This window comes from Nanorana parkeri, unplaced genomic scaffold (genome assembly GCF_000935625.1).
Source record: "Nanorana parkeri isolate BGI_ZX_2015 unplaced genomic scaffold, ASM93562v1 scaffold115, whole genome shotgun sequence".
NCBI classification, from domain to species: Eukaryota; Metazoa; Chordata; class Amphibia; order Anura; family Dicroglossidae; genus Nanorana; species Nanorana parkeri.
The window spans coordinates 1,398,966-1,425,773 of record NW_017306383.1 but is presented as its reverse complement, the minus strand read 5'-3'; the positions used below and the strand labels follow the sequence as shown (position 1 = coordinate 1,425,773).

At 40.2% G+C, this 26,808-nt stretch overlaps 1 protein-coding gene across 1 annotated transcript in view; it reads left to right on the top strand.

The window, feature by feature from the left end:
• The window catches only part of SNCA (synuclein alpha), a 51,212-nt gene that overhangs the window by 17,646 nt on the left and 6,758 nt on the right, over positions 1-26,808 (top strand). The window contains exon 5 of the mRNA XM_018553283.1: positions 21,073-21,153. Within this exon, the coding sequence (XP_018408785.1) occupies positions 21,073-21,153 (81 nt within the window). The remainder of the gene's footprint in view (positions 1-21,072; positions 21,154-26,808) is intronic.

Genomic DNA, 26,808 nt, shown 5'->3' with positions numbered 1-26,808 from the left:
GGGGCGGCGAAAAAAATGTTCTGCCCCGGGCGCCCATAACTCTGGTGACGCCACTGGTGTTACCACAAAGCACAGTAACACATGGTTCATGCATTGGTGCAATGTGGGGCTTATTATTGGGAATGGCACCCCAACTCACCTTAAAAACACACCACAACAATGCACATAAGCCCATTTGTCGCATACATATATACAGGCACCTACAGGTGACAGCATGTGATTATTGCTAGTGTGGGTGTCAACAAAAAGATAGTACCTCTAATAAACTGCAGGTTGTTAGCAGATATGAGACACCACCATTTCTGTAAATTAAAAATTGTTTCTTAAAACAAAGTTTGAGTTTAGCATTCTTTAAATTCACAATTTGAGACAAAAGTTTCTTCAGAGTGTAGAGGGTTGTATTCTCCCTTTATAAATAAAAAAAATGAAAATATACGTTGTCCAGCTCTCTTTGACAAAGTTTGGGGACCGTTGACTGCCTTTGCTCACACTATAGCTGATTCTTCTTCATAATAGGATCCATTAGAACCTGTATTGAAAGCTCAGTGGGAGTGGGTCTTATTAGTTCCCCTTTTTATACCTAATAATTCCATGCTAACTATACAATTGGAAGGTAGGTACGTGCACATACCTTATGTATCACGTCAATGGCTTTAATATACTAATTGTACACCCCTAGATTGCTACCACATGCTTTCTTACATTTCGGTACCTATGGGTTTTACTGCTGACTGTGTGCCAGTTGCAGAGATTTCCTCTTTTTGTTGTCTTGTGGATACGGAATGATTGGTGTAAACACCTCCCTGGCCCAGTCTGCTGATTGGGAAGTGAGGGAGGAGCAGCAGACTGAATCGGTCATCTCTCTGCTCACTTTGCTTCCTCCTTATGTCAACATGCTCCGTATCAGCAAATTTGAAAGCAACACGCCTGACTGGACTCCTAGTACTGCCCCTTCCTTGCCCAGTCTGAGTTCTACTGAACAGGAAAGAGCAATGATGTACATTGACTATAGAAAGCAATCGCATTTAATATTTTAGCACTTTATTGTAATCTCTTTACTGTAATCAGGCAAATGAGAGATTATCAGGTCTGTTCACAAAAGGGTGAAGAGTTTGGAGGAAGCGGGGGAAGTGAACAATCTAGGACAACATAGCTGAACTGGAAAGAGAGCTGAATTGGAGAATGTTTCTAGTTCAGCTATGTTGTCCTAGATTGTTCACTTCTCCTGCCTTCTCCAAACTCTTCACCTTTTTGTGAATCGACCTGTATGTCCATAGTTCTGAGCAATTATAGACATTGTCTTGCCCTGGTGCACATTTGTGGTCCCTGTTAATGACCTTGGCAGAAATCATTGGCAAAGATTCCTTTCCAAGATGAAGTAACTCTCATATGCATGTGTGGGAGGTACGCCATTTGGCCTTGGCCAACCAGTTTGCTGGACACTCGAAACTCGGAAGTGAGGGAAGAAAGTGCGGACATCGCAGTGCTGAAGGGGATTGCTTTAGCAGGTAAGACTGCCATTATGTGCCAATATTTTCTTTCTTTATTTATTTTATTTATTATCGATATTTATGTAGCACAGACAATTTACATAGCGCTTTACACAGTGCACATTCACATCAGTCCCTGCCCTCAAGGAGCTAACAATCTAAGGTCCCTATTTCCCATTTTTTTCTGCTTCTAACACATCAACTTTCAGGGACAAAATGTTCACTTGCTGCCTAATATATCCCTCCCACTTCAATTGTGCCATTGTCAATGGTCATAATGCTATGGCTAATCGGTGAGTGTGTGCCTGTGTATATATATATATATACCCGGACAGTAGGACGCAGGGGTTCTGTGACAGTAGCTGCAGTTCCTGACAGCCGAGACAGGTGGCGTTGTGATTACAGTGCCACCTGTCTCAGTGATCACACAGAGCAGACGAAGAACGGACATTCTTTGTTTGCTCTACGAGCTCTATGGTCAACTCCTATGCCGTGGGGGACCCGGAAAACCATGGAAGGGGGGGACCCGGACACGATCGCCGCTGCGTTTGATACAAGCGATCTGATTAGATCACTTATATTAAACGAGCGGCGGCCCCACGCTGTACATTTAGCTCTGCTTGTCCGGAGCAGGGCTGAATGTACAAAAAAACTACTCGCCCGGTGCCCAAAACTGCATGTGCCGGGCGCCGGGCGGGTAGTTTTTTTGTACATTCAGCCCCGCTCCGGACAAGCAGAGCTAAATGTACAGCATTTGCCTTAACATACAATGTACCACCCTTAAGATCTTACATTTTTTGTTAGGGCAGACAGTTCTGCACATCTCATTTACAAGTGATATCTGCCAGTACAGTACAGACAAGGTTAATTATGGTAAACATAACTCTCCAGCCCCCTCCTTGGCGTAATATAAGAGAAAATGTAAATAAGATTTTTCAGCCAGGAAAAAGCAGGTAAAAAATGTAAGCCGCAAATTTAAATAATATGCTATGTAAAGGGGAACATGTAACAAATAGAAATAGGTGTTATCCCTATCTGGCTGCAAAATTGGAAATACACTGACTTCAAGATAGCAACTTCAACACATCAGCTGTCACAGGTATGCTAAGAGAGCTGGCACATTATGACATCGGTAGCATGAAATGTCTGGTGTGAGACATGGGAAGTTTGTATGTCTGGAACATCAGCAGCATGCCTTCTAGATGCAGCACATTAGCTGAATGGAAGAGCAGATGATCAGCATTTCAGCACTGCTAACCTCATCATTAGCAGCAGAGACAACAGAAGCCTGCCATTTGGCCTTGGAAATTATCACAGAGAGATACTAGCGGCAGTTGGGGTGGGAGTGGGACTAAACTGAACAGATGCATTGAGCAGAAAGCACAACCAATATGTTAAAAAGGAGAATTTAGTAAATTGTGAATAGATCATCTTTATTTATATTTATAAAAAAAACAATTATTAATTATTATTATTATTATTATTATTATTATTATTATATATTTAGAGAGCCCATGATTGGCCATTAATGTATCCCACAAGCTCATGTACAGACCCCTTTAATTGCACTTGTTCTAGCCAATGTTTGACCTGAGGGCTTGTACCAACTGATGCTGGCCATGCAGTTGCCTTGTTTACCAGAGGTGACCGATGTAATTATTAGAAAGGATTCTGTAACACTGCAACATGATATTGATAAGCAAATAAAACACTTGGGCTAGCTTATGTTCAGGGAATTGTAATGGCAATTTAATAGATGTGTTCTTAAGCAGTATTTTAATCTGTGGGTCAGCATTGCAGTTACTAGATACCATCTGTGCTGTGTGCTGCAAATGCTTTTTATACAATTTTATTAAGTACATGCCTGAAAGAAAAGCATAAGAAGACTATAATTTTTTTAGATTAATCTAAAAAAAGAGTATTAAGACCATTGCAGTGAAAAATGAATGGATGCAATAAAAAAATAGATACTGCAATAGAATCAAAGTGGATCTAAACCCAAATATAAATATATATATATACACATTGCAGCCTACAAGTTCTTATATGTGGTGGCTGCATTAGTTTTCTTTTTTTTAAGGCTTGTTTACCTGTATTTTCACCTAGTAATCCTATGAATAACACACTTCCTGTCCCTTCATGTCTACACTCATTTCTCCATTGTATTTATGGAAGGAGCCATGGTTGTCGCACGGACTGGGCTTCAAACATGTCTTCCTTGGTTCATCTCCATTACATGGGGGTGATGGGATTAGTTAGATGATAACATTGATTGTGTGGAAGGACGTGGCAATAACACTAACGAGCCAAAGGATCCAGCTGTAGCTTCGGCTGATCCTTTGGCCCGATTTGGCCGCCGAGGCACTTTGGTTCAGTCGAACCAAAGGGCTTCTGTACGGGCTATTCACAATAGCCTGTACATCAGCCGAAGGCAGCTAATTGGCTCAGCCGAGCCAAACCCATATGCTGCGGCTCGACTGAGCCGTTGACAGCCGAAGCGGGGAGAAAGGTCAGCCGAAGGTGGCCGGCTCCGCCCAGTTGTTTTCATATGCCCAGGAACTGCTGGAAGACTCTGGCAGGTGCCGGCCACATGTAAACATTTGGGCGGAGCTAGTGGTGATGTCACTGCTAGCTCCGCCCAATTGTTTATATTTTGGCTGCATCTGTCATTCTTCATTCTGCGGCGTGGTATTCGTCACGTGCGGTCGAGTCGGCGGGCGTCTTTTTTAAAAATGTTTTATTATTTTTCTATTTCACGTCGTCACCATCGCGGACAACGTTGGACATCGTGTTTGACCTTAGGATTGCGTTGGTGGATCCATTTGGGGGGGAGGGTTTAATAAAGGACTTGCCAAAAATCCTGTGGTCAATTTAAGGATTTTTGATTAAAGTCTGGTGTTTTTATTTGACTTATTTAACCCTTTCGTGAATGGATAGGGGTACAAGCACCCCTTACTCATTCACAAGGGAGGTGCATCGGGGTGCCCCTTTATTAAAGGGGTACCTTGATGTGAATAAGCCCCCTAGCCCGTACCCCCACAACCAACGCCCCAGGGCTTGTGTGAAAGAGGCCCTTGCCTCTATCGGCACGGGGACAAGGTGCTTTTCCAGGGGGGACTCTGGAAAAGCACCCTGCTTGTGCTGAAGAGCATGTGGCCTGGTATGGCAGGGAGGGGGGGCACTTTCTCCCCCCCCCCCCCTTCCTGCCCTGCCAGGCCTGTGCTCAGATCAAGGGTCTGGTAGGAAATTTTAGGGAGGACCCCACGTCTTCTTTTTTTCTCCATTGTTTGGGGTGGGGTTCCTCTTTAAAATTTCTATCAGACCTTAAGGGGCTGTTATGACTTTGGGGGGAACCCTACGCGACTATTTTTTTTCTTTAACTTGGGGTCCCTCCTAAAATTCCTACCAGACCTAAAGGGTCTGGTATTGTTTGGGAGGGAGACCCTACGCTGTTTTTTTAATTATTTATTTTAAAAAAATGTTTTTATTAATTTTCTTAACTTTTTGAAATGTTTCTTTTTTTTACATTTATTTAACAGAAGTGGTTAAAACATTTTTAACAGCCAGCGATGGCTGTTAATGTACAAGCGATCTATACAGCCGCCGGATCGTTTGTACCAAGCGACGCTGTCCCCCCCGCCATGACCGCCGTCGGCTGGGCTCCGCTGTCCCCATGTGACGCCCGGGACGGCTCAGCTGGTCTCCCCGCAATGATCGGAGAGAGATTCAGAAGCTTCCAGCCGCTGATCTCTCCCCGAACACTGAACCCGGAAGTGATGTGTATTACATCACTTCCAGTGTCACTATTTACAGCTCTTAGAGCGAGGAGAAGAAGCTGGGGAAGCAGATCTCTGCTTCTTTGGGGTCCCTAGGTGACATTAGGGGTCTAAAAGACCTCTGATGTCTCCATAAAGAGGACCTGTCACACCCTATATGCTATTACATAGGGGGCTTGTTATCCCCCTATGTGATAGCAATCAGGTTAGTGTTAAAACAAAAGTGTTTAAAAATGTAAAAAAATAAAAGTAACATTAGAAAAATAAAAAAAGCAAACTTTTTTTGTTAAAGTCCCCCGCCCCCCACATGCACGCACATACACACGCGTTGGTGCGCCTACGTGCGAAAACAACAATTGCGCTACACGTTACATATCGCCGCAAACATCAGAGAGAGAGAGAGCAATAATTCTAGGGCCATCAACCACTGTTAACACTAAACTGATGAGCGGTAAAAGCGTTTAAAGTGTTCCCTATGGGAAATTTGGGGTATTAAAGTTTTTGGCGGCTTCACAGGCAAACGCAATTTTAAAGCTTGACATGTTTGGTCGCTATTTACCCGATGTGACCCCGTCTTTTATATAAACATTTGCTCATATACCATGCGACATTAAAAATTGCAACTAGCACTTTTTTATTCTACAGGGCCTCTGCTTTCAGAACATATATCATTGTTTGGGGGTTTGAAGCTGTTTTCTAGACAAAAATGTATATTTTTCATGTGTGCGCAAATAGTAAGAAATTGCTTCGGACAGCAAGTGGTTAAATAATTTATAAACATTTTTTTTCATTTGTTTGAGGCTGGGTTCACACCTAGGCGTATTAAATATGCGCGATTCGCGGTAAAAAAAAAGTGTGACAAATGCGCGATTCCGAGGGCTACCTGGCTGTATCCCAATGGATATGCGCGGCAAACACGCCCCAAAGAAGCTCCTGTACTTCTTTGGGCGTAGGGCATTTTGTAGCGAGTTCATACGGCCTGTAATACGCCCAGGTGTGAACCATACCCATAGGAAATAATGGGATTTCGGTGTTTGAGCGTTTTGCAGAGCGTAGGAACGCACTACAGAACGCCCAGGTGTGAACCAGGCCTAAATGTTTTCTATTCCTATTCTGCTCTGTACCACGGAGGTAGTGAGCAGAATAGTCGAGCCGAATGCTGCTCGGCGGCATTCAGCTATTCACTCACTGCCGTTCGGCCCCTATGAGAATAGGGGCGAACGGCAGTGAGTGAACTGCCGGAGCTTCGGCTCAGCTGATCCAGATCCAGAGTCAACAGTTTCTGCATTTCGGTGTATGGCTGATTTTAGGGTCTCCTTTTTGGGGGAAATAATGGGATTTCGGTGTTTGAGCGTTTTGCAGAGCGTAGGAACGCGCTACAGAACGCCCAGGTGTGAACCAGGCCTAAATGTTTTCTATTCCTATTCTGCTCTGTACCACGGAGGGAGTGAGCAGAATAGTCGAGCCGAATGCTGCTCGGCGACATTCAGCTATTCACTCACTGCCGTTCGGCCCCTATGAGAATAGGGGCGAACGGCAGTGAGTGAACTGCCGGAGCTTCGGCTCAGCTGATCCAGATCCAGAGTCAACAGCTTCTGCATTTCGGTGTATGGCTGATTTTAGCCAATGTACGGCTGAAATCAGCTGTACTGAGCTGAAGTGAATAGCCGAACGACATTCGGCTCAATTCACTTCGACTCAATTATTCACTTGGCTGCCTTCAGCAGCTTTGTGAATAACCCCCTATATTTCTGGCAAGATCATATTTTGCCAGAAACTGCACTTGCAAAATGTAAATGTAAACTAATTTACATTTTGTAAACTAATGCAGCCACCACATCTGAGGACTGCTAAGATATAAAATTAGAATAGAGTTAAACCATTTAGTTCTACCAACATGATATATATTAATGTGCCTCTGTACACACAGAAATATGTTGTTTCCAGTTAAGAAATGCCTTTGTCATAATTTGTTACAATCATTTTGTTGTCAGGGCATATGGTGGAAAATGAGATTGTGCTCATAGACAATACTCTTTTCATTTCTCTGTTATTGCGAAAGCATCACATGAGAGACTTAAATGTGCCAAGTACTAACAAGCCTATAACACACATTAGCAGTGTTTCTCTTCACCTCCTACATAGCAGGGAAATGTCATCACTGTCTTCAACCAAATCTGCTCAGATATTTATTGAGTTACTTCTTTACCCATTCACTGCCTTTTCCTAAAAGTGATTTGTGATATTTTTGGGACAAATGTTCTTTCGCCGTTGTACTTCAGATGAGTACAAAGGTTAGTTAGGCTAAGAATAGGAATAAACCATCAATAATGAGGCTGTTTTTAGCTTCATCTTTCTTTCTATGATTGCATGTTTGAAGGTATTGTCATGTTTAAAAGTCCAATCGCACTATTTATTTACATGTGTCAATGCACACGTTTTTGTGTGTTGAGACGTGCTGTCCTAAGGCAGCCCATTCATTTTGAATAACATGGCAGCACACCTGAAAACATGCAAAAAATTAACTTGCGCCTTTTTTTTCTAACCACCAGTACAACACGACACTACGATGTGCGTTATGGTACTCTAAAGCAAACCTGCAGTATGCAACTCTTTTAGGAGTCTTGGGTGCCATTTAGAAGGAATAGCAAAAAGGAATGACACCGCGCAGCTCTCATTTTGTTGTGGTAAATAGCAGTAAAGCGTGCATTTTACCTTATATCACCAAACCTAATAGTGAGAATGGACTGTAGACTCATAGTCACCCCTGGAGAGGTTCACCCTGCCAACTGATGTATAATTCTTATGACCATCCTAGATTGCGGGTTCAGGGTTAGTTCACACCAGAAACTGCATCACAACTGCGTTCGTCTGCGCAGTTGCATTGCGATCCATTTTGATGCGTTTTGACACGTTTGTGATGCGTTTTTGATGTGTTCCGATGCGTTTTTAAAAAAATGCTAATTAGACAATTAGGTCACTTCCTTTTTCCTGTCAGAAAATTTCCTTTGTTGACAGGCATGGTGATGGTGTTGGCTGTCCCTACAAAGAGGAAGTCCCTGGATGATGTTTTTTTTATTATGCTTTTCGGTGCTTTTGCATGCGTTTTTGATGCATTTTGATGCGTTCCAGTGCGATCAGATGCAGCTAAAATAGGATGAGCAGTATTTTGTCTGACTGCATCTGAACGGACTGCAATGGTGTGAATACAGCACAAGAAAGCCCATAGGAAAGCATTGTGATGTATTTTGGCTGCAGTAGCCAAACTGAACGGACTGCATCACAACTGCATATAATGTGAACGAGCCCTCTAGGTTTAAAGTTTAATAATAGCTCCCATACCTTCCATTACACTGTTGTTGTTGTTGTTGTTGTTCTAATAATGAATGAATGCAGAATATTTGTTGCATTGGTTGATTTAATAAAGATTGGAAACATGCATTGTTATATGGGAGAGTTATTAAAGTGGACATTGCACTTGCAACTAGTTATGGTTAACACTAGAGAGGTCAACCTTCTCCTGGGACCCCCAGCTAGGGTTCGGGTTAGGTTATGATCTACCTGTTAATGTCTGTATCTAATTCTGCCCCTGTTTCCATGGAGTTGCACCACCACTGCTGCAATTGGCAGCGCATTAGCTCACCTGTTGCATTCTATGCAATCAATATTAAACAAAAGATCCAGGGAGGGCTGCCTTCTACGCCCTCATTGGTCTTAGCAGGTGGACAAATGAGTATGAAAAACAGGTTCCTGAAAGATATGAGCGAGTGTTTCAACCTGCTGTACTGTAACAGTGTGGTAGGATGCTTTTTAAAATGAATGGCACTGCAATACACCACACTGCGATTTTTGCATTAAAGTGCATTGCGGTAATGTGGCAATTTACTGCATGTTTCTGCAAGCATAAGTATAAATGAGTCCTTGGTGTATTATTGCAAATCATAATCAAACTAAAAGGAAATGCACATGCACAGTATCTGAAATAATATATGTGAACTATTGTAGTCAGGATATATTTATTTACGGTAAATGTCATGGTAAGCTTAAAGCTTAACTCTAGACAAGCCTAAAACTTGCTCTATACCTGGCTCCACCTGTGCTGAGCTAGGCTCCCAATAATTTTTTTTACTAACCTTTTTTTACATAGACTTTTATACTTTTTGCCACTGTGACATCATCACAGGCTCCTAAATCTTCGTTTTGAAGTGGCTGCTGGGAGGAAGGATTGCAGGAATCCTACATCACTTCTGGTTCATTAAGAAGCACTCTGTAAACTCACAACTCCCAAGAGCCCTCGGTGCTAGCTCTTGGGAGGAGAAGGCTGGGCTGTGGGCTTTCATTGAGACAGAGCTTGCACACATTTCTAATATGGGTGTACTTTGGCAAAGACAGGTGGAGCTGTGGACAGTGACAGAGGAGTTGAGAACTCCTTTCTCAGTTGATGCTTACTAGCACACATCACTGCTTTATACAGGCATCAGTAGTGATGGGAGTAATCGCAGCAGTTTACATGCACACACATATGTGTGTGTCGGTGAACCACTGTGAGTACTTTGAGTTTCTGCACAGAGCCATCCATGCGATCACCTCGAGCACTACCAGAAGTTGTGAAAACGTAAGGAGTGCAGGTGGCCTTCGGAAACAGTAGTGATGGCAGTTCTCAAATCCTCTAATACCGCCTACAGCACAAGTATAAGTCGGCTCTTTTGTATCATGCCTATGCTCAAACACATTGCTTGCACAGGAGGTACTTGTATTGATATAGTAAAGACTGATTTGCAGAACAGAGGTGAACTTGGGTGGAAAGAGGCAGTAATAGCAAAGGTGATTTGCACTTTTGCTAAAGTACACACTTTTATGGTTTGCCTTTTGTTTCCTACTAGTATTTTGTTTTAAATTATTTAAACTGGTATCCATTGTGTGAACGTTTTATGGTACAATGGAATACAAATAAATATTTTGGCATTGGCTGCACTAAGCTGGCTCCATTACCCAGAGTATGTGAAGTTCTGTTGATTTCTAAAAATAACAGCAAATAACAGCAAAAAAAATGTTTGAAAAAACAAAAAAAGGAATGTGTTGTCCAGCATCAGCAAAATCCGACAGTGTGTATTGGACTGTTTAGGGGGTCATAGGGACTTTTACACATGCGCTGATTGAATAACTAAATCAGTCAGGCGTCATGTAACTCCGTTTTGAGCATCCAGCAGTACAAAAACAGAGTTCCAGATAAGGATATAGATGTACAATTTAAATACACATGGCAACAGTTTCAACTGTCAAAGCACACCTGCCAGACAGCACAACCAGGTCCATCACTTTCAATGTAGCAGCAGCACAGCTTGGTCAAAAACACTGGGTCAAATCCCATTCACAGCTTGCTGATTAGACAATGGAGAAGCACCAGTACACCGATGAGATCATTCCTCTGCTTTCTGTCAGCATGTTTGAATTATAGGAGGATATTACCTGACAGATTTACTTACGTTCTCCAGTTGCATTGGATAATGCAGTTAATTATTAAGTCGGTGAATACACACTCATCATTAGTTTGTTTTTATATCTGCCCAATCTTAAATAGAGTAAGATGATGTTTTATGACGCAGAATGTTGTTACTGAATAAATAAAGGCAGGCAACTCCACTACAAGATCATTTCCTTCTAATAGAAGAGGTGTATTAGTTTGGATGATTTAAAAATGACAGATTCTGTGTATGTCTGCAGCTGCTTGCTCCAAAGCGTCACTAAAAGATTAATATTTTAATCTAACTGCTGCCTAATAATTGTGGAAGAGGACACCTTTATTTTCTGAAACCTTATCGGAAAATAAACCACACAGACCAGACTGTTTTTGTTGACCAACTACAGTATATTTTTTCATTTTATTTTCATTTTTTAAGTTAGGAGAGTGAGTGTTACATGAACCTGGATGTCTGATAATGACACTGCAAAAATATTTCATCTCTGCGACCAAATATATATGGAATAAAATGCATTACTTTGTACTGGAAGAAATTCTCAGAAAAAAATATTCAAAGTTCTTGATAATTCTTGAACCAACACTAGAAAACTGCAATTAATTAATTAAAATGTTGTCTATTTAAATCAGTTTTTCTTTGATATATTCACTATTAAAAAAAAAAAAAGAAAACTGTGCAGCCCGCTTGTGAAGAAAGTAGGAATATCATTTTCATGGAGACGACACAGTGACCTCCTAATTCTTATTGCCATACGTCTTCTCGGCAGCGATGGCTATTCGTGTTCTGCTGTTGGCCCTTTAATTTCTTTTCCTCTTACCTCCTTAATGAGAGAATGATTTGAGGGAGCACGCTAATGTAGTTATGTCGGACCCCAGCTCCCAAACGCCACAAGTTTTTATTGGAGAGGGAGCTGTGCTGCAGGCATTTGTGATATGTGTTGAATAGGGGAGTATAGGGAGTATGTTGTGCAGTATATTGTATGGTTTTGTCTGTGGAATGTGAGGGGTTGGGGGTTGGTTGCTGGCTGCCTGACAAAGACTATATTGTGGAAGATTCCTATGTGCTTGTGACTCTGATACCCAGGTGCCCAGGGGCTCATGAATTCTCTCTGTGCTTTTTGTGCAGCCTACTGCCATATGCATTCTTAGACCCTCTTCCCTATGCTAGCGAAGATGAGCTTAACCTACTCTATTTTGCCCCGGTGTCCCACAGTACTGAATTGAATAGGGAAGGGGTGGAGTGTGAAGGCATAAGGTAGGGTATGGCTAATATTCTGCTGAGCCTATATGTAGAATAGAGATGCGCACTATTTATCTAATTTGGCTATTTATAGTAGAATGCAAGTGACAAGGCTTTGGTGGTCTGCTGCTGATGAAAGCGTAATTAATTTATGATGGTTTGCTACTAAGAAAAGACAAAGGGCTTTTGGTTGTCTGCTAATATTAGAAGAGAAATATCTGTAGGTGGTGTGTTACTATTAAAATGGAAGTGGCTTTTGGTGGACAATTACTAATGACAGGGAAATGGCTTTTGGTTGTCTGCTAATATTAAAAGAGAAATGTCTTTAGGTGGTCTGCTACTGTTAAAATTCAAATGGCTTTTGGTGGCCTGCTACTAATAAAAGGGAAATAGCTTTTGGTGGCCTGCTACTAATAAAATTAAGATGACTTTTTGGTGGTCTGATATTATTAAACGTGTTTACTCTGTAGTATTCTACTGTTTCTTAAATCGATTTTACAGGTAAATACAGATGCAAAACATAGTGTAAAGCCCTTAAGACCCACTACATACATGCAAGATGGCCACTACTGCTGTACAGGGGTTGATGCGGGTGGCTTGCTGTTTGTACCTGTACTTGTAGTTGAAAGCATAGCTGCTATCTAACTTTGCTGCTTAAAAAATGCCCATTCTGGCCATGCCTAGATTTCTCAGCGGATTCCTTCATGTGCCATTGTCCTTTCTAGGTGCTTTTTGGGCCTGGGCAAATTACAGTTCTAGCAATACCCATGAGAGCTTGCCTTCCAAATTCTGGGGCAAAAATGTAGGTTCACTTGTTTGTGACATGTAATCCATTCACTCTTAGGAACAAAAAAAAATAGCCAAAGAAAATGTATATTACATAAAATGTAACATATTTACTTCAATAACTTGGCTAATACATTATGTAATCAGCATTTCTGCCGTTAGTCTGAACAATTTAGAAGCAATAAAATGACTCTTACATTTTTATTTTTATAAATGATGATCCAATTGCTTCTTGTAAATGAATATTTTAATGTTGTAAACAGTCTTCTATCTTGGCAAAAAAACAGTGTTGGAGTATTATGTAGACAAGTAGTTGGCTTATCCCTGCATCTTACCTGCCTTTTCCACAGTAATTGGCGCTGTCAATTTTACTCCCGTAAGTCGATCGATTCTCCAGCAAGCAGAGAGAATATCAAAAGCTGTACTATGATGGAGCTATTGAATCCTGAGAATTGATTATTTCTTTTGGGCTCAGTTAATTAGCTGCATATACCCATATTTGTATTAATTATAGCAGCAATATAAAGGCACAGAAGTGTAAAAGGAAATGTACTACCTTGTTTAATTTTATAAGAGTGCATGTATGATTTTATGAGTATTCATTAGGCTTTAGTATTTTTTAAGTATCCCATTCATCACAACCCAGAATATTGTTTATTGGACTAATGAAAATTTAGTTTATGCTTTTTTATTGCTCGTTTAATTTCATCCATGACTGATAATGACTTTTCATAGACGATTTAAACTTTCATAGTGGTGGGGATTATTGCTAATGTTTATGGAACTATGAAACTAATTTTTAAAGATTTTTTTATGTTTTATTTAGGGATGCACTGATATCGATACAAGTATCGGGGCAGATACCGAGTACTTGCACTCACCCAAATGCTCCGATACTTACCTCTGATACTAGAGCTTCTGGTCAAAGGGAGATTACCTCTGACCAGCAATGCTGCAAGGGTACAAGGAGCTGGCTTTCCGGCCAATCAGGAAGCTGGGTAATGACTCGCCTCCTGTCTTCCTGATTGGCCAGGAAGCCGGCTCCATGCTGTTTGGCCTGCTCAATGCTGATAGAGCGGGAAGCCAGCAGTAACAGTAAGGAGCCGCTTCCCAGCCAATCAGATAATGACCTTCCTCCCGGCTTCCTGATTGGCCAGGAAGCTGGCTCGATGCTGACTGGCTGGGAAGCTGGCTTCCTGGCTATTCAGCATCTGTAGGTGTTCTATCACTTCTGAAAAGTGTCCAAACAGTATGGAGCCAGCTTCCTGGGCAATCAAGAAGCCAGGCTGCTCTATGCTAGCGGAAGTACCGGTATATACATATACATATCGGTACTCAATACCCAAAAAAACGTTATCGGTGCATCCCCAGTTTTATTGTTCTGTTTTTGATTGTGGTTTTTATATACTGTATGCCAGTTGTCCAAATAAAGTTAGCTTGCAATTGGTAAATTACAAAACAAAGTGTCCATTGGCTAAGCCCTAGTCATACATTATTAGGAGTACCTCAAATCAAAAAAATGTAATACACCAACCAGCGCCAGGAAGACCATCCACAAGCAAGAACCCCCCCACTGCGCATCCAGCCTCTGCTCCAGTCAGGGAGTCCAGAAGGCTATATAGAAAAACAAAAAACAACCGGGCGAGTAAACAAAAATATATATACTCACAAAATAGGCAGTATATAAAAACATAAAAATGGACTGACAGTCCTTGATTGAATAGCTGCTGTGGATGTGACAGATGGAGAGATCAAAGAGACACCCAGGAGACTCTGTTCTCCTCACAGAGTTGATTTCTGTCCCCTAGTGCAGTACCCGGACCCCCATACACCTTTTATGGCCAATAACTTGCATACCGTGTTTCCCCGAAAATAAGACACTGTCTTATATTTTTTTGGGCTCAAAAAAAACACACTAGGCCTTATTTTCGGGGTAGGTCCTATTTTCGGGGAAACAGGGTATAAGCCCTCTTAAAGGGGACAATAATTTTTGAAAGTTCTACCCCTATTGACTTGCATTGAGTTTGAGTTCAAACCTTTCGGACGTTTGAATGTTCGCATATGAACCGAACTCAGGCCTGTTTGGCCCATCACTACGAGCAACCAACAACATCTGAAATATTAGGTTTTTTTTGTTGGACTGAGGATTTCATTTTGTTCAATACATTTTTATTGATCTTAATCAAATTTCTTTTTGTTTGAACAATGCACAGTTGATTTTTAGACCATTAAAATCTTTGAAACAATAAAAGCAATAAAAGACTAAAAAGTTTTTGTCACTTTTTTACATTTTTATTATGCCTAAGAATGGACGTCAAAAGAATAATTCAAAGAGAAAAATCAGTGGCTTTTTTTAATCAAATCAAAACATTTTTTTTACAATATCTATACACAACAGAATGCGACAAGCAAATGTGAAAGACTAAAGCATTATCAAGATACCCTCTAAAGCCTAATGGGAAATTTAAGCATCTCACACCTCACCTCATCTTTAACTCTAAGTTCCTATCACAAATCTATAGCAGTTTCAGATCTGCTGCCAATAAAGTATGTTTTTAATTTCTTCGCCCTCAAGTTGTTACGGAACCACTGCAGTATATTACCCAATAAATGATGTTCTATGGCAGGAATACTGTAGATCCACATGAAAAAATAAACATTTTAATAAAATAGTTTTATGTTACTGCCAATAGGAAAACATTATATAACTTTTTGATGGGCAAAGGGCTGTGGCTAAATGATCACCACATTTGTCTTCGGGAGCTGGGATCCTGGGTTTAATTTCCAGTAAGGACACTATCTTCATAGAGTTTATATGTTCTCCCTCTGGGTCAAGGCAAGACTGGGTACCCTTGGACTGGAGGGGCAAACCCAGCACACTAGTCCTTTAAATGTTGGCAGCGGTTTCCTCTAAGTGTAACATGCAAATTGTGCCATATTACCACATTGATTGGTGGGCATGGTGAAAGGTGGGTGTTCTTATAGGGCATGTTTTGTTGCGACACACCCTTTTCACATCTTCTAGTGCCTCTTTCCATCATTGCGGCTGCTAGCATCGGTTCACATGACGTTTCAGAGCTGTAAAGAAAGTTGGTGCAAGAGAACTTCCCTATACTAGATACTGTGATCATAGGTCTGAACAAGAAGCAGGTGGTTATATTTATAAAGCAGCATGCGTCACTGCAGGTTACGCTCTGATCATGGTCTGAATGATGAATGACCACCAGGCCAAAATACAGTATGTTATCATACTGGATCTATGTTGATTTTGTTTTGCATTATAAAAACATACAGATAGAGAAATTATCCTTACAGGAGATCATATATTCTTTTCTTCCTGTACAGTCTTTGATGTTAGTGGCTCATATTTATATAGTGCCGACAATTTATGCAGCACGTTTACACAGTGCACATTCACATCAGTCCCTGCCTTACAATCTAAGATCCCTATCGCACATTCATACATACAGGGCCAATTTAGACAGAAGGTAATTAACCTACCAGCATGTCTTTGAAGAGGAAACCGGAGTACCCTGGGCAAACCCATGCAAGCACATATATGAAACATGCAAACTCATTGCAGATAGTGACCTGGCTGGGATTTGAACCAGGGGCTCCCTGGGCTAACCACTACACTACTGTGCTGCCCATCAATGGCTTGGTAAATCAGTGTGCTAAAAAAGCAATATCCATCCACAAAAATATGTAAATATGAATATTGATTGATTTAATATGTAGGGACTCTGCCAAAAGCTGGAATGTCACAAGTCTAAGTTTGGTGTTGTATCTAGGCTAAAGCCAACCTGAGCTTTGATTTTTTACATTATTGGGTTCAATGGGTTTTCCTTAAGCCCAGGACATTGTTTGCTTCTGCCTGCTCATGACACAGCAAATGGCATGAGGCATTACAATGTTGTACGGTATGAATATGCATTCTGGCCAATCACTGAGAGGTGTATGCCACTGATGTGAGCTGACGAAGAAGATAAATATTAGAGGAGACTTTCTAGAAGCGTCCTTCCCTCCCAGGCTTTTCCTGGTGAGGATGTGTGTGTGTGTATAGGGTTCAGTCTAGACCTCCCAGGCCTGCTGCCCGAGATGGGTGTAAGTTCAGATGTCGTTACTACTCAGGCCTGCTGCCCGGGGAGGGTATATCTCCAATTCTGTCTGTGGAAGGAAGCTGAAACATAGTTCTGCTTAGTCAATTGCCCATCTCAACCTAAGTCCACAGCTACAAATTGCTGGTCTTAGCTGTAATATCTCTTATGATGAATGATGGAACTCAGCTGCGGAAGTCTTCTTCAACAGAACTTTTACTTTAAGATTATGACAGTCTCTTTTAACTAAGGTTGTATCAATGGTAATGTTTGCATCACATCACAAGAAAAATAAATTAATCATACTGAATGCCTCTCACTGCTGAAATCATTCCAATGTTCAGTTCACATGACAGGATTGAAGCAGTATGTAACAAAACTGTTGTAATGTTCCTCACATCACACGTTGTTAGTTTGAAGTCAATAAAAAGTAATAATCCGTTTGTAAGGTTATCTTCACACCAGAAGATAATTGTCTGAAGACAATAGTTAGTAATAGTCAATTTGTAAAGTTATCCTCACATCAGCAGGGTTGTGGCATTAGCTTGAAAAGCATGTAGTAGCAGAGGCAACTTGTAATAGATGATTAACACAACAAGTTTAAAAGTCATACTGCATTGTGTGCATTTCATCAGCTAATGAGCATTAGCCTGTGGCAAAGGGATAAAAATACTGAGCATCCACTGAGAAGATACTATACAGTGGAGAGTACTTTTTCTGCTTTTTTTTGTGTTATCCTGGCCCCCAGCCTTCTATAGGTGTTTGAGCTAATAAAATCTACAAAAACAGCTTTGAAGAAGTGGTGATCTGTCTGGTGGGTCGAGTGTTTGGGTACAGCTAGAGGCCAAAAAACTAGTAGACAGGCTAGGTGGACCCATAAAATTCAGCAGCTCCTGGGAGGGGGGTTGTAATACATTTAAGAAGATTGAAATATATTATGGTTTCTATATTCTCTGCCTTAATCCTGTAACGAATAATTCACTAAAAGTCACAAAGCAGCCACCGCTCATATTCCTTGTCCAGCGACCATGCAGCCCCATCCCTCATGCCGGTGCAGGCAAGAAAAGCACGCTGCAGCTTGTTACTGGTTCTCGCAGAAACAATTGCCCACACAAACGACTGATATCACAAACTGCACGATGTTTATTCCCGAAGTCAAAACAAGCTTCTGCAACTCTAACATGTCTTACCAAACAGCTTATTCATAGAGATGGAGAGATTACACAGATAACATTTAAAAATAGTTCCATTTCCCCATGTCACATATGTAACTAATATTAATTATTATAAATATAATAATATGAATTAAATAAATATAATATGATGAATTCAATAGTTGTAAAATATATGTCACTGATTGCTTCCCTTTTCTATAAGATTAATTGTAAGTACAGAAACCAGAATCAGATTAACATTAATCAAAGTAGCATAATAACATTAGACATCTATCCCTACCCTATTATTCACTGTAGATCTGCTTTAGAAAGGAGCATGTACTGTGTCTAGGCAAGGATCTGACTATTTAGGGCAACTCAAGTAGAGCAATATTATTTAGGGCAGTGAGCAATAGGAAGTATAAGTGCATATTATCTGCACAGAAATTTGACAACTTCTCCATGGAAATTCTCCATGTGCCCAGCTTTCTCAGGAGGCAGCAGGGAAGCACAGTGAAATCACTCAACAAGCATCGGAAAGCCAGGACCAATGTAATTTTTTAAATCTTGTTTTTTGTAAGCACTTCCTTTTTGAGGGTTTTTCCCCCCACGCTATTTTTGTTTGGGGGATGAAGGACTGACTGTAAAGCTGACCTTACATTTTTGATAGCAGGTCTGCTTTAACACCTTACCCCTAAAATAAGTTATTAAGGCCTACCCCCTCAACATTAAACACTTAACTATTAACCTGCCCCTTAAATAACTTTTGCCAAATAACATTCATGACCCCCCCTTAACCCTAGCTCCAACATTTAACTCCTAAAGTGTCTATAGGAATGTAAGCCATAACATTAACTATTTTCTGCATACTCAAATCATTCTGAACCCAAAGCCTCTCTGCACCAAAAGCATACAATATAAACGTTGAGGTCCAGGCAACACTGAGATTTTGCCATGAGAACAAACTGTTCAGGGGAAGATAGTCTCCACATTTTTGTCAATTCAGGTACTCGTAAAGGATAGTACAATACAGAAGGTTTCACCAACACTTTTACCAACTAGTCACCACAAAAACAATGTATAAACTGTTTCAACAAATTGTGTTAAAAACAGGGTTTTTTTTGCATACTTTTGCAAAAGCCCCTCTGCAAAAGTGTAGTTCCTAACTCTAGTCTAACAGAGCTCCTAATATGAAATGCGTATAGTAATAAATAAACTGAAAGCAAGTAGGTACCTTCCTTTATGCAAGAAGCTCAGACATATTTATTGGCAGCTGAAGACCTCCAGTGTGTATCTGCACCAAATCCAACAGACCAAAATAAGTGACAGCCATTCAGAATAATTTATATTTTCAAGGGAAATCTGGCTCTGACAGTAACACAGTATTTTGCACTGCAAATCTGTGCTGTAAATAGAATTGAACTGATGTATAATCTTGCAAATTCTACTGCTGTGTTGTATCCTAAAATTCATCACAGGTTTACAAATTCTATTTTTGAACATTGCTGTGATATTTTTTTGCAAAGCCATTATATGAAGCATCTTTCTCCAAATTTTATTGGTTAAGTATCCAAAATGGTAAACTAATAATGTATCCATGAAATTGCTACAGGCGTGAAAAATGACTGGCACCATAATGCCTGTTTAAGTTCCAATAATTCAGACAAACAAAGCATTCCGTAATTCTTTGTTTTCCCAAATGAGATAAACCAAAACGTGCCACTGTTCAAAGTAGATACTTGAAAAGCCTGCACACAATAATTTTTATGTTCTGGTTTATCAAATCCAACTTGACAGAAAGGTTTCAAAGGACAAAGGAAATGTTTTGTAGAATTATATTATTGTGCCACATAGAAAGTATATCTGTAAAAAATAAGTCAAGGCAACTGGACTTTTTTTTTACAGATATACCATGACCTGGATGAATGAGAACCTTCACAGACACATAGAAAGTATATTTATCCTGTTGCCCCCTGCCCCATTCTAACCCCCACACCCCTGATGTACATCTGTCTGAATCAAATAATCATGGCTCACAGAAATCTTGAACTCCTCTGACTGAAATCTTCTTTCTGCTAGCAGTGTTTATGCATACTAGAAACCCATGGACTTCTATGGCCCTATCTCCTGGCTGGCATGTGTTTCATGTGGAGACCCTAGCACTGGGCCCCATGGAGTCTGTGGGGGTCTAGTGCTAAGGCTCAAGAGAAAGAAAGGAAGATTCAACATAGCATAAAATGTACGAGTCAGGAGTGTGCAGTACATAGTGAAGTGGGCATAAGATTTCAGCCAGAAGCACTGAACATCCCTGCAGGCCACTGTAATCCAATGCACTGGTTGGTTGCCACTGATAACCAATGCTAGTTGGATTTTTTTTGCTGTCACTTGTGGTCACTGTCAGCATCATGAGTTTTCAATGTTTTTGGAAGATCTTTTTACAACTAATGACTATGAACATTTAGGGGCAGGAGGGAATCATATTGGCACTGACCACCAATAACTGTGGGTGGAATCTTATTGCCACATACAACCAATAATCGGGGGTATTTTTTACTGCCACCGACCACCACTGCTTGTGGGGTAGAGATCTTCTTGCTCTCAGCATCAATTATTTTTTGGGTACTTTTTACTGCCGCTAACCTGAAATGTAGGTGGCACTATGTTACATTCTCCTGACCACTGCTTTCTACACGTTGATGCAAGTTACATACTCCTGACCACTTCACTTTGTATGCTGTGCTATGTACTGCACACTCCTGACTCCTTCATTTTATGCTATGTTGATTGAACCTTACATCTCACTGACTGCTGTACTAAATATGCTATGTTGTATGTCATGTGATATTGACTGCTGTAATCTTTATGTGGGATGTTTTACATTACACAGTCCTGACTCCTGCACTGCCACAAACAATATCAAAGGTTTTTGAGACTCATGTATGGATCATACATAGGCTTTCATCCTGAATGAGTTGGCTTGCTACTAAGCAATATCTACTGTATATGCATGCACTCTAACACTAAGGCATATGTATGTACTTTTATTTCAGAATGAAGAAGGCTTGGGACATGAGGAAAATGCAGACAATGTGCCAGCAAATTCAGATGAGACATATGAAATGCCGAATGAGGTAAATGCATCGTTACACGAAAAAGATATCTTGGTAGTTTCAGAAATGATTGAAGAATAGTATAAAACCTACAAAAATGATTTCTGGGCCCATTTAGGCTTGTCTGCTCTGGTATATTGTGGTATTGCACAAACTTAAAGTGATATTAAAGAGGAACTTTACCCATATCTTCAAAATAACAACAAAGGTACCTTTAGAATTTTTTAGTAATGACGATCTACGAACAGATACTTCTAGATAATTGCAGGCTTTGTATTCTTTGCATATCTTATTTTTCTTTTCCTCCCCGTTCTTCTCACAGTGGCCATTTTAACAAGGGCAGATTAATCCATCTCCCTTTACTCCCTGGAACTCTGGCACATGTGATTAGGACATGTGACCATGCTCATCATCTCAGGGGAGGAAAATGCCTTTCCCTGAGATATTGTGTGACTACAGAAGAGATTCTACAGCAATGCTCTGCTGATGTAACCTTCCCAGGATGCACTAATTGGGCATTACTACATAATTTGTGCCAAAGTGGAGAAAAAGAAATTGTAAGTAAAATGAAAAAATGTTTGTTTAACTTATAAATATAAGATGATTTCATATCAGCATGCGGAGCTGTATGCTGATATGATTTTTAATCAATGGGGGTAAAGGTCCACTTTAAAGTCAAAGGTTTAAGCTATTTCAAATGCTAATGAAATCACTTGCAATGGATGCTGCCCGATGATGTTTGAAATGAGTTCTAATGTTGCCCCCCCTCCACCCCCTTAATGAATCTAGACTGCTACAGCTCTGCTACTAATACTAATAATAAACATAACACCAATGATAAAAGAAACAATGTTTTTATTTATTTATACAAAAAGGAAAGCCAAATACTAATAAGGAGAGAGAGATAAGAAAAAGAAGAGAGAGAGAGAGAGAGAGAGAGAGAGAGAGAGAGAGAGAGAGACTGCTTTTCTAATGCAAAAGATCCACTCATACACCTACTTTGATATCCCTTTGATACCCCTGGCATCGCCCCTTATGAGTCTTTGGTCCAATCTGCATCTTCCCTAGGATTTGGCAGTGCTTACTAAAGTCTTCCAGCAGATGGTGCCCTCATGATGTGGGCAAACTCCTTGATCTAGGTCAACATAGGGTCACAGCCTGCCCTTTGATCCTTAAGTGATGGACAGCCATCAAGGTGTTATCTCCCTAGTACTACAGGATGTCTTGAGGGTGTTTCTGATTCAAACATAATTCCTATAAAACACCATAGGGTGCTATGTGTAGAATGGAGTGATTATGATGACTTTCAGCAGTGCTAAAAATGGCTGTTTTTTTTTGGTCACCCGAATAGTCTCAACTGTGTAGCTTTATGTGGTTATATATGGTCCTGATATGCAAAAACATATTGACATTTTTATGCAAAAATATCCCAAACACATAAAACCCCACACAGTTTATTATTGAATAAACCTATATATTAATAATAATAATATTATTATTAAATTATCATTCCATCATAAATGACATTTAATTACATCCGACTTGACTAGAAGCATTTACCATTCTCGATATTTTCCTATGGAATTTCATAGAAATAATTCTCCTATAAGCATCAGTAAAAAAAATGCAGGAAAGTCAATACTACAGAGGAACGTGTTATCTCCCCGCTGTCTGTTTCAGTTGCTGCCATGGTGATGCACACGGCAGCAATTATGGGAATGTTAGAATGAAAGAAGACTAGATGGTATGACATATGGGTTGTCTAATTTAGCAGTTTTACATAGCTGTGCTGATTTGGCTGTATGATGGGCACGGAAAAATGTATGCAGAAGTTGTCAGAGCTTTAGAAAAATTTACAAGCTAACACATGAGAAAAACTATCTTTATTTAAAAAAAAGTAACAATTGTTTACAACAGAGTCCAATGAGATTTGAAAATTACAATTATACAGCTGAAAGCAAATATTCCTATTTTGTGTTACAGATAAAGTTTAATCTGATTATATTTTTCCTTCCCTGCCCCTTCATCAACATGCAGATTACATTTAAAAAAAAAATATTTCTGTTTTTATTACATACCTTATTTTAGACCCAATGACATCATTTAGGGATGCACTGATATATCAGCCGCCGAAACATATGGGCCGAAAATGGCACTTTTGGCCTATTGCCAAAAGTGCCATTTTCTAACCGATTTAGCGGTGCATCTGTTCTTTCTCTCCTCCACGATGTGCGCTGCTCTGTTTCCCAGCGGGGAGGAGAGAAACTGTCACAGGCGGCCGAGCGCTGTGTGAGGAGAGTGCTGTGAGCCGCCGGCGTCTCTCCTCCCCGCACCGCTCAGCCTCCTGTCACAGATCGGCAGAGTGGTGTGTGGGCGGAAACAGCCAGCGCTGTCACAGGAGGGTGAGCTCCGCTCACTCAGCTTCCTATGACAGCGTGTCAGGAAGGGGAGCGATTACAAACACTCAGTGATCAGTGATCGCTGAGTGTTTGTATATAATTGAGGACATAATATGTTTACCGTGTCCCCAATTATGAATGAATGGGAAGTGATCTACATCACCTCCTGTTCATTCATGATTGTAGATATAGTAAACACACTATGTCCTCATGTTATGAATGAACAGGAACACTATGTATAAAGGATTCCTGTTAATTGATAACAGGGGACACAGAAAAAGAGATTGAGGACTCTGTGTTTCTATTTTAAAAGGGAAATATCAGGGGTCTGCTTAGACACCTAAAATTTACCCAAAGCCTCTAAAAGTAAAGAATAAAACTGTTTAATAAAAAATGGATAAATAAATAAAAATAAATATAAAAACATTAAAAAGTTTATTTAAAAAAATGTAAAACAAATATGTAAAACTTTTTGAAAGAGTTAAAATAAAAAACATTTTCGGTTGCGGTCTGTCTTTTTTTATTTCGGTTTTGAAATTTTTATTTCGGTGCACCTCTAACATTATTACTGGGTTTCTGTGCTATTCTATGCAATGTAGGGAGATGAGAGCTGAGGCCAGCAGCTGGGAGATGCTGGGCGGTTGCTGTACATAGCTTCCTAAAACATCACAGCATCCTGCCTCAGTACTCCTCTCTCAAGAGCCCTAAGCCCTGATGCAAGCAGTAGGCTGCCTCTTCGAAAGGAGGTATGTAAATATCTATATGCTCTGACTGGAGGAGTGGGCATTTCTGGCATGCAGAGCACCCTAGGTAGTGCCCACATGCAATGCTGAGCCTCCATTACTGAAAGAACTGAAATGTAATAAATTAGAGTAGCAGGCCAGTAAGAGTAAGGTGAGGGGTGAAATATTCAGATGATGCTGGATGTCTCCCAGACAGGAAATTACTATCTGACATGCTCTAACTTCTAATGCACACCGTGAGAAGTGCCCTAATATCAGACTAAGCAATTTCAGTACAGGAGAAGAATCTGTACAATTATGCAAAACAAAGTAAGCCTGGAGTTCAACCTTAACTCTTTGTGAACTGAGCCTTCTAAATGGCAATTGTATGCATCAACATGGATGTACTAAACATTTCATGTTTGATATACACATTCACCTATGGGTTTTTGAGTAATTCCACTTTTGGGAGTGGGAGTAATTCCACTTTTGTTGAGAAATCAATCTTCTCTGGGTGATCTGTGTACGTTGCAAGAATTTTAACAAACTTTGTTGCAGTTTGTCTCCTTTCCAAACTGATCCCTGTATGGGAGGGTCTGAGTTCATTATAATCAGCTGGTGGGCTTCCTGTGCTGTAATAGGGAGAGGTGCAGTGTTGGCATCCCTTTAGTAGTAATTACCTCTTAGGGCCATTTCACACGACGTCCGTTTTCTGTGCTGACCTGATCCGTACGCTCCTGCACTAAATATGCATCCCAATGTATCCATATGTGTTTTATGGGCTACAGTTCTCACGTGCGCAGTCCGTTCAGGTTACGACAGAAAAATACTGCATGTCACATTTTGTACGGTCAGGAAACGCAAAACGCGTCAAAAACGCACTGCACTGCAGCTAACATACTGACAGCCCCACTCCAGCAAAAAATGTTTTTTACTGGAACGCATCAAAAACGCAGCTAAAACGCAGCAAAAATGCGGCAAAACACATAGCACCGCGTCTGCTGATCCACACCGGATCGGGACCTGAAACTCATGTGAATAGGCCCTTACGGAGTATATCACCAAAAATGAAATTCCTATTGCAAGGGATGCCAAAAATTGTAATTGCAGACTTCTGGGAAAATCAATCAGCCATTTTACAGAAGCAGGAAATTTCTGGGGGTGTTCCGTACAGCAACTGTGTATGGAATGCCTTCAGATGAATGGCCAAAGTCCCATCACACTCCTGACTGGTATGTCCCTTTAGACTAGGTGGATGCAGCAGTGACAAACAGATGGCACTGCTCAATAGCAGAAAATAAGGGGTGACTGGCATGACATGTGACCATGCTCATCATCTCAAGGAAGGAAAATGCCTTTCCCTGAGATCTCATGAGATTACAGATGAGATTTCCTAGCAATGCTCTGCTAATGCAACCCTCCCGGGATGCAACACCTGGGCACATTACATCACTTTTGCCAAAGAGAACCAGGAAGTTGAAAATATAAGTAAAATACAAATATATATTTGTTTAACTAATGAATGTAAGATGATTTCAAATCAGCATGCATATAGCTGCATACTGATGTGATTTTTAGCCAAAGGAGGCAGTGGTCCACTTCACCTACATCATCACTTATTGTAATAACCTTGAATTTAAAAATATCGTCATAAATGGTGCCCATAAACCAATGAATCCCATCTCTTAACCCAACCAGCCAGATAAGTAATGGATTGTCCGTATTCTCTGATGGCCTAATTTTTGAAGTTTAGGTCTAATGAACAAAATCATACAAGGAACAAAAGAAGCACACAATGATGTTTTAACTGGCAGATATAACCATTGTACATTCACATTTCTGGACATTTGCTGTCTCCTCACTTGTGATTAACATTCCTTAAATAAATATTGAGGAGTAAAGAGTTTTCACTTAGTGGAGAGAATGTTCACTGAGCTTAGTAAATAAGGTCAAGCTGTCTTCACTTCTGATCGGTCATTCACTCGGCTGCCCTCGGCAGCTTTGTGAATAGACCCCTATAAATACCTAACCATGCATGAGGGAAGTTGAAAAAATTTGGATTTTAGTGCACACGATCGGATGAGTGACAAGAACACAGTTTCACCTTATTAGCTAAGCTCAGTGAACATTCACTTTGCTAAGTGAACCTTCCATCCTTTAGTAAAACAAAAAAATCTCTCTTGACTTTTTCTTTAGTCAGTTCTTGTCAAATTCTAATGTAAGATAAAAAGAACATTGCTGACTTTTATTTATAACCCTGCACAATATAATGCATTTAATTCTGTAGTTTATCTGCTGATGCCCTTGAAGATTCTAATACAAAGTTAAATCGTGTTTACTTGTAATTTTTTTGTTGCCCCTAGCAAGATACAATAACCTTTTCAAGCAAATGAAATTGATTTACCAGATAGAGAGAGGTGTGTATGACTGCAATAATTAAAAAAATGTGTGTTACCAACTAAATCTGACACCTTCAGAAATACTATAATAGTGTTCCATATCACTATATGACTTCTTACATATAATGATAAATGGTTATTAATAATAATAGTTAT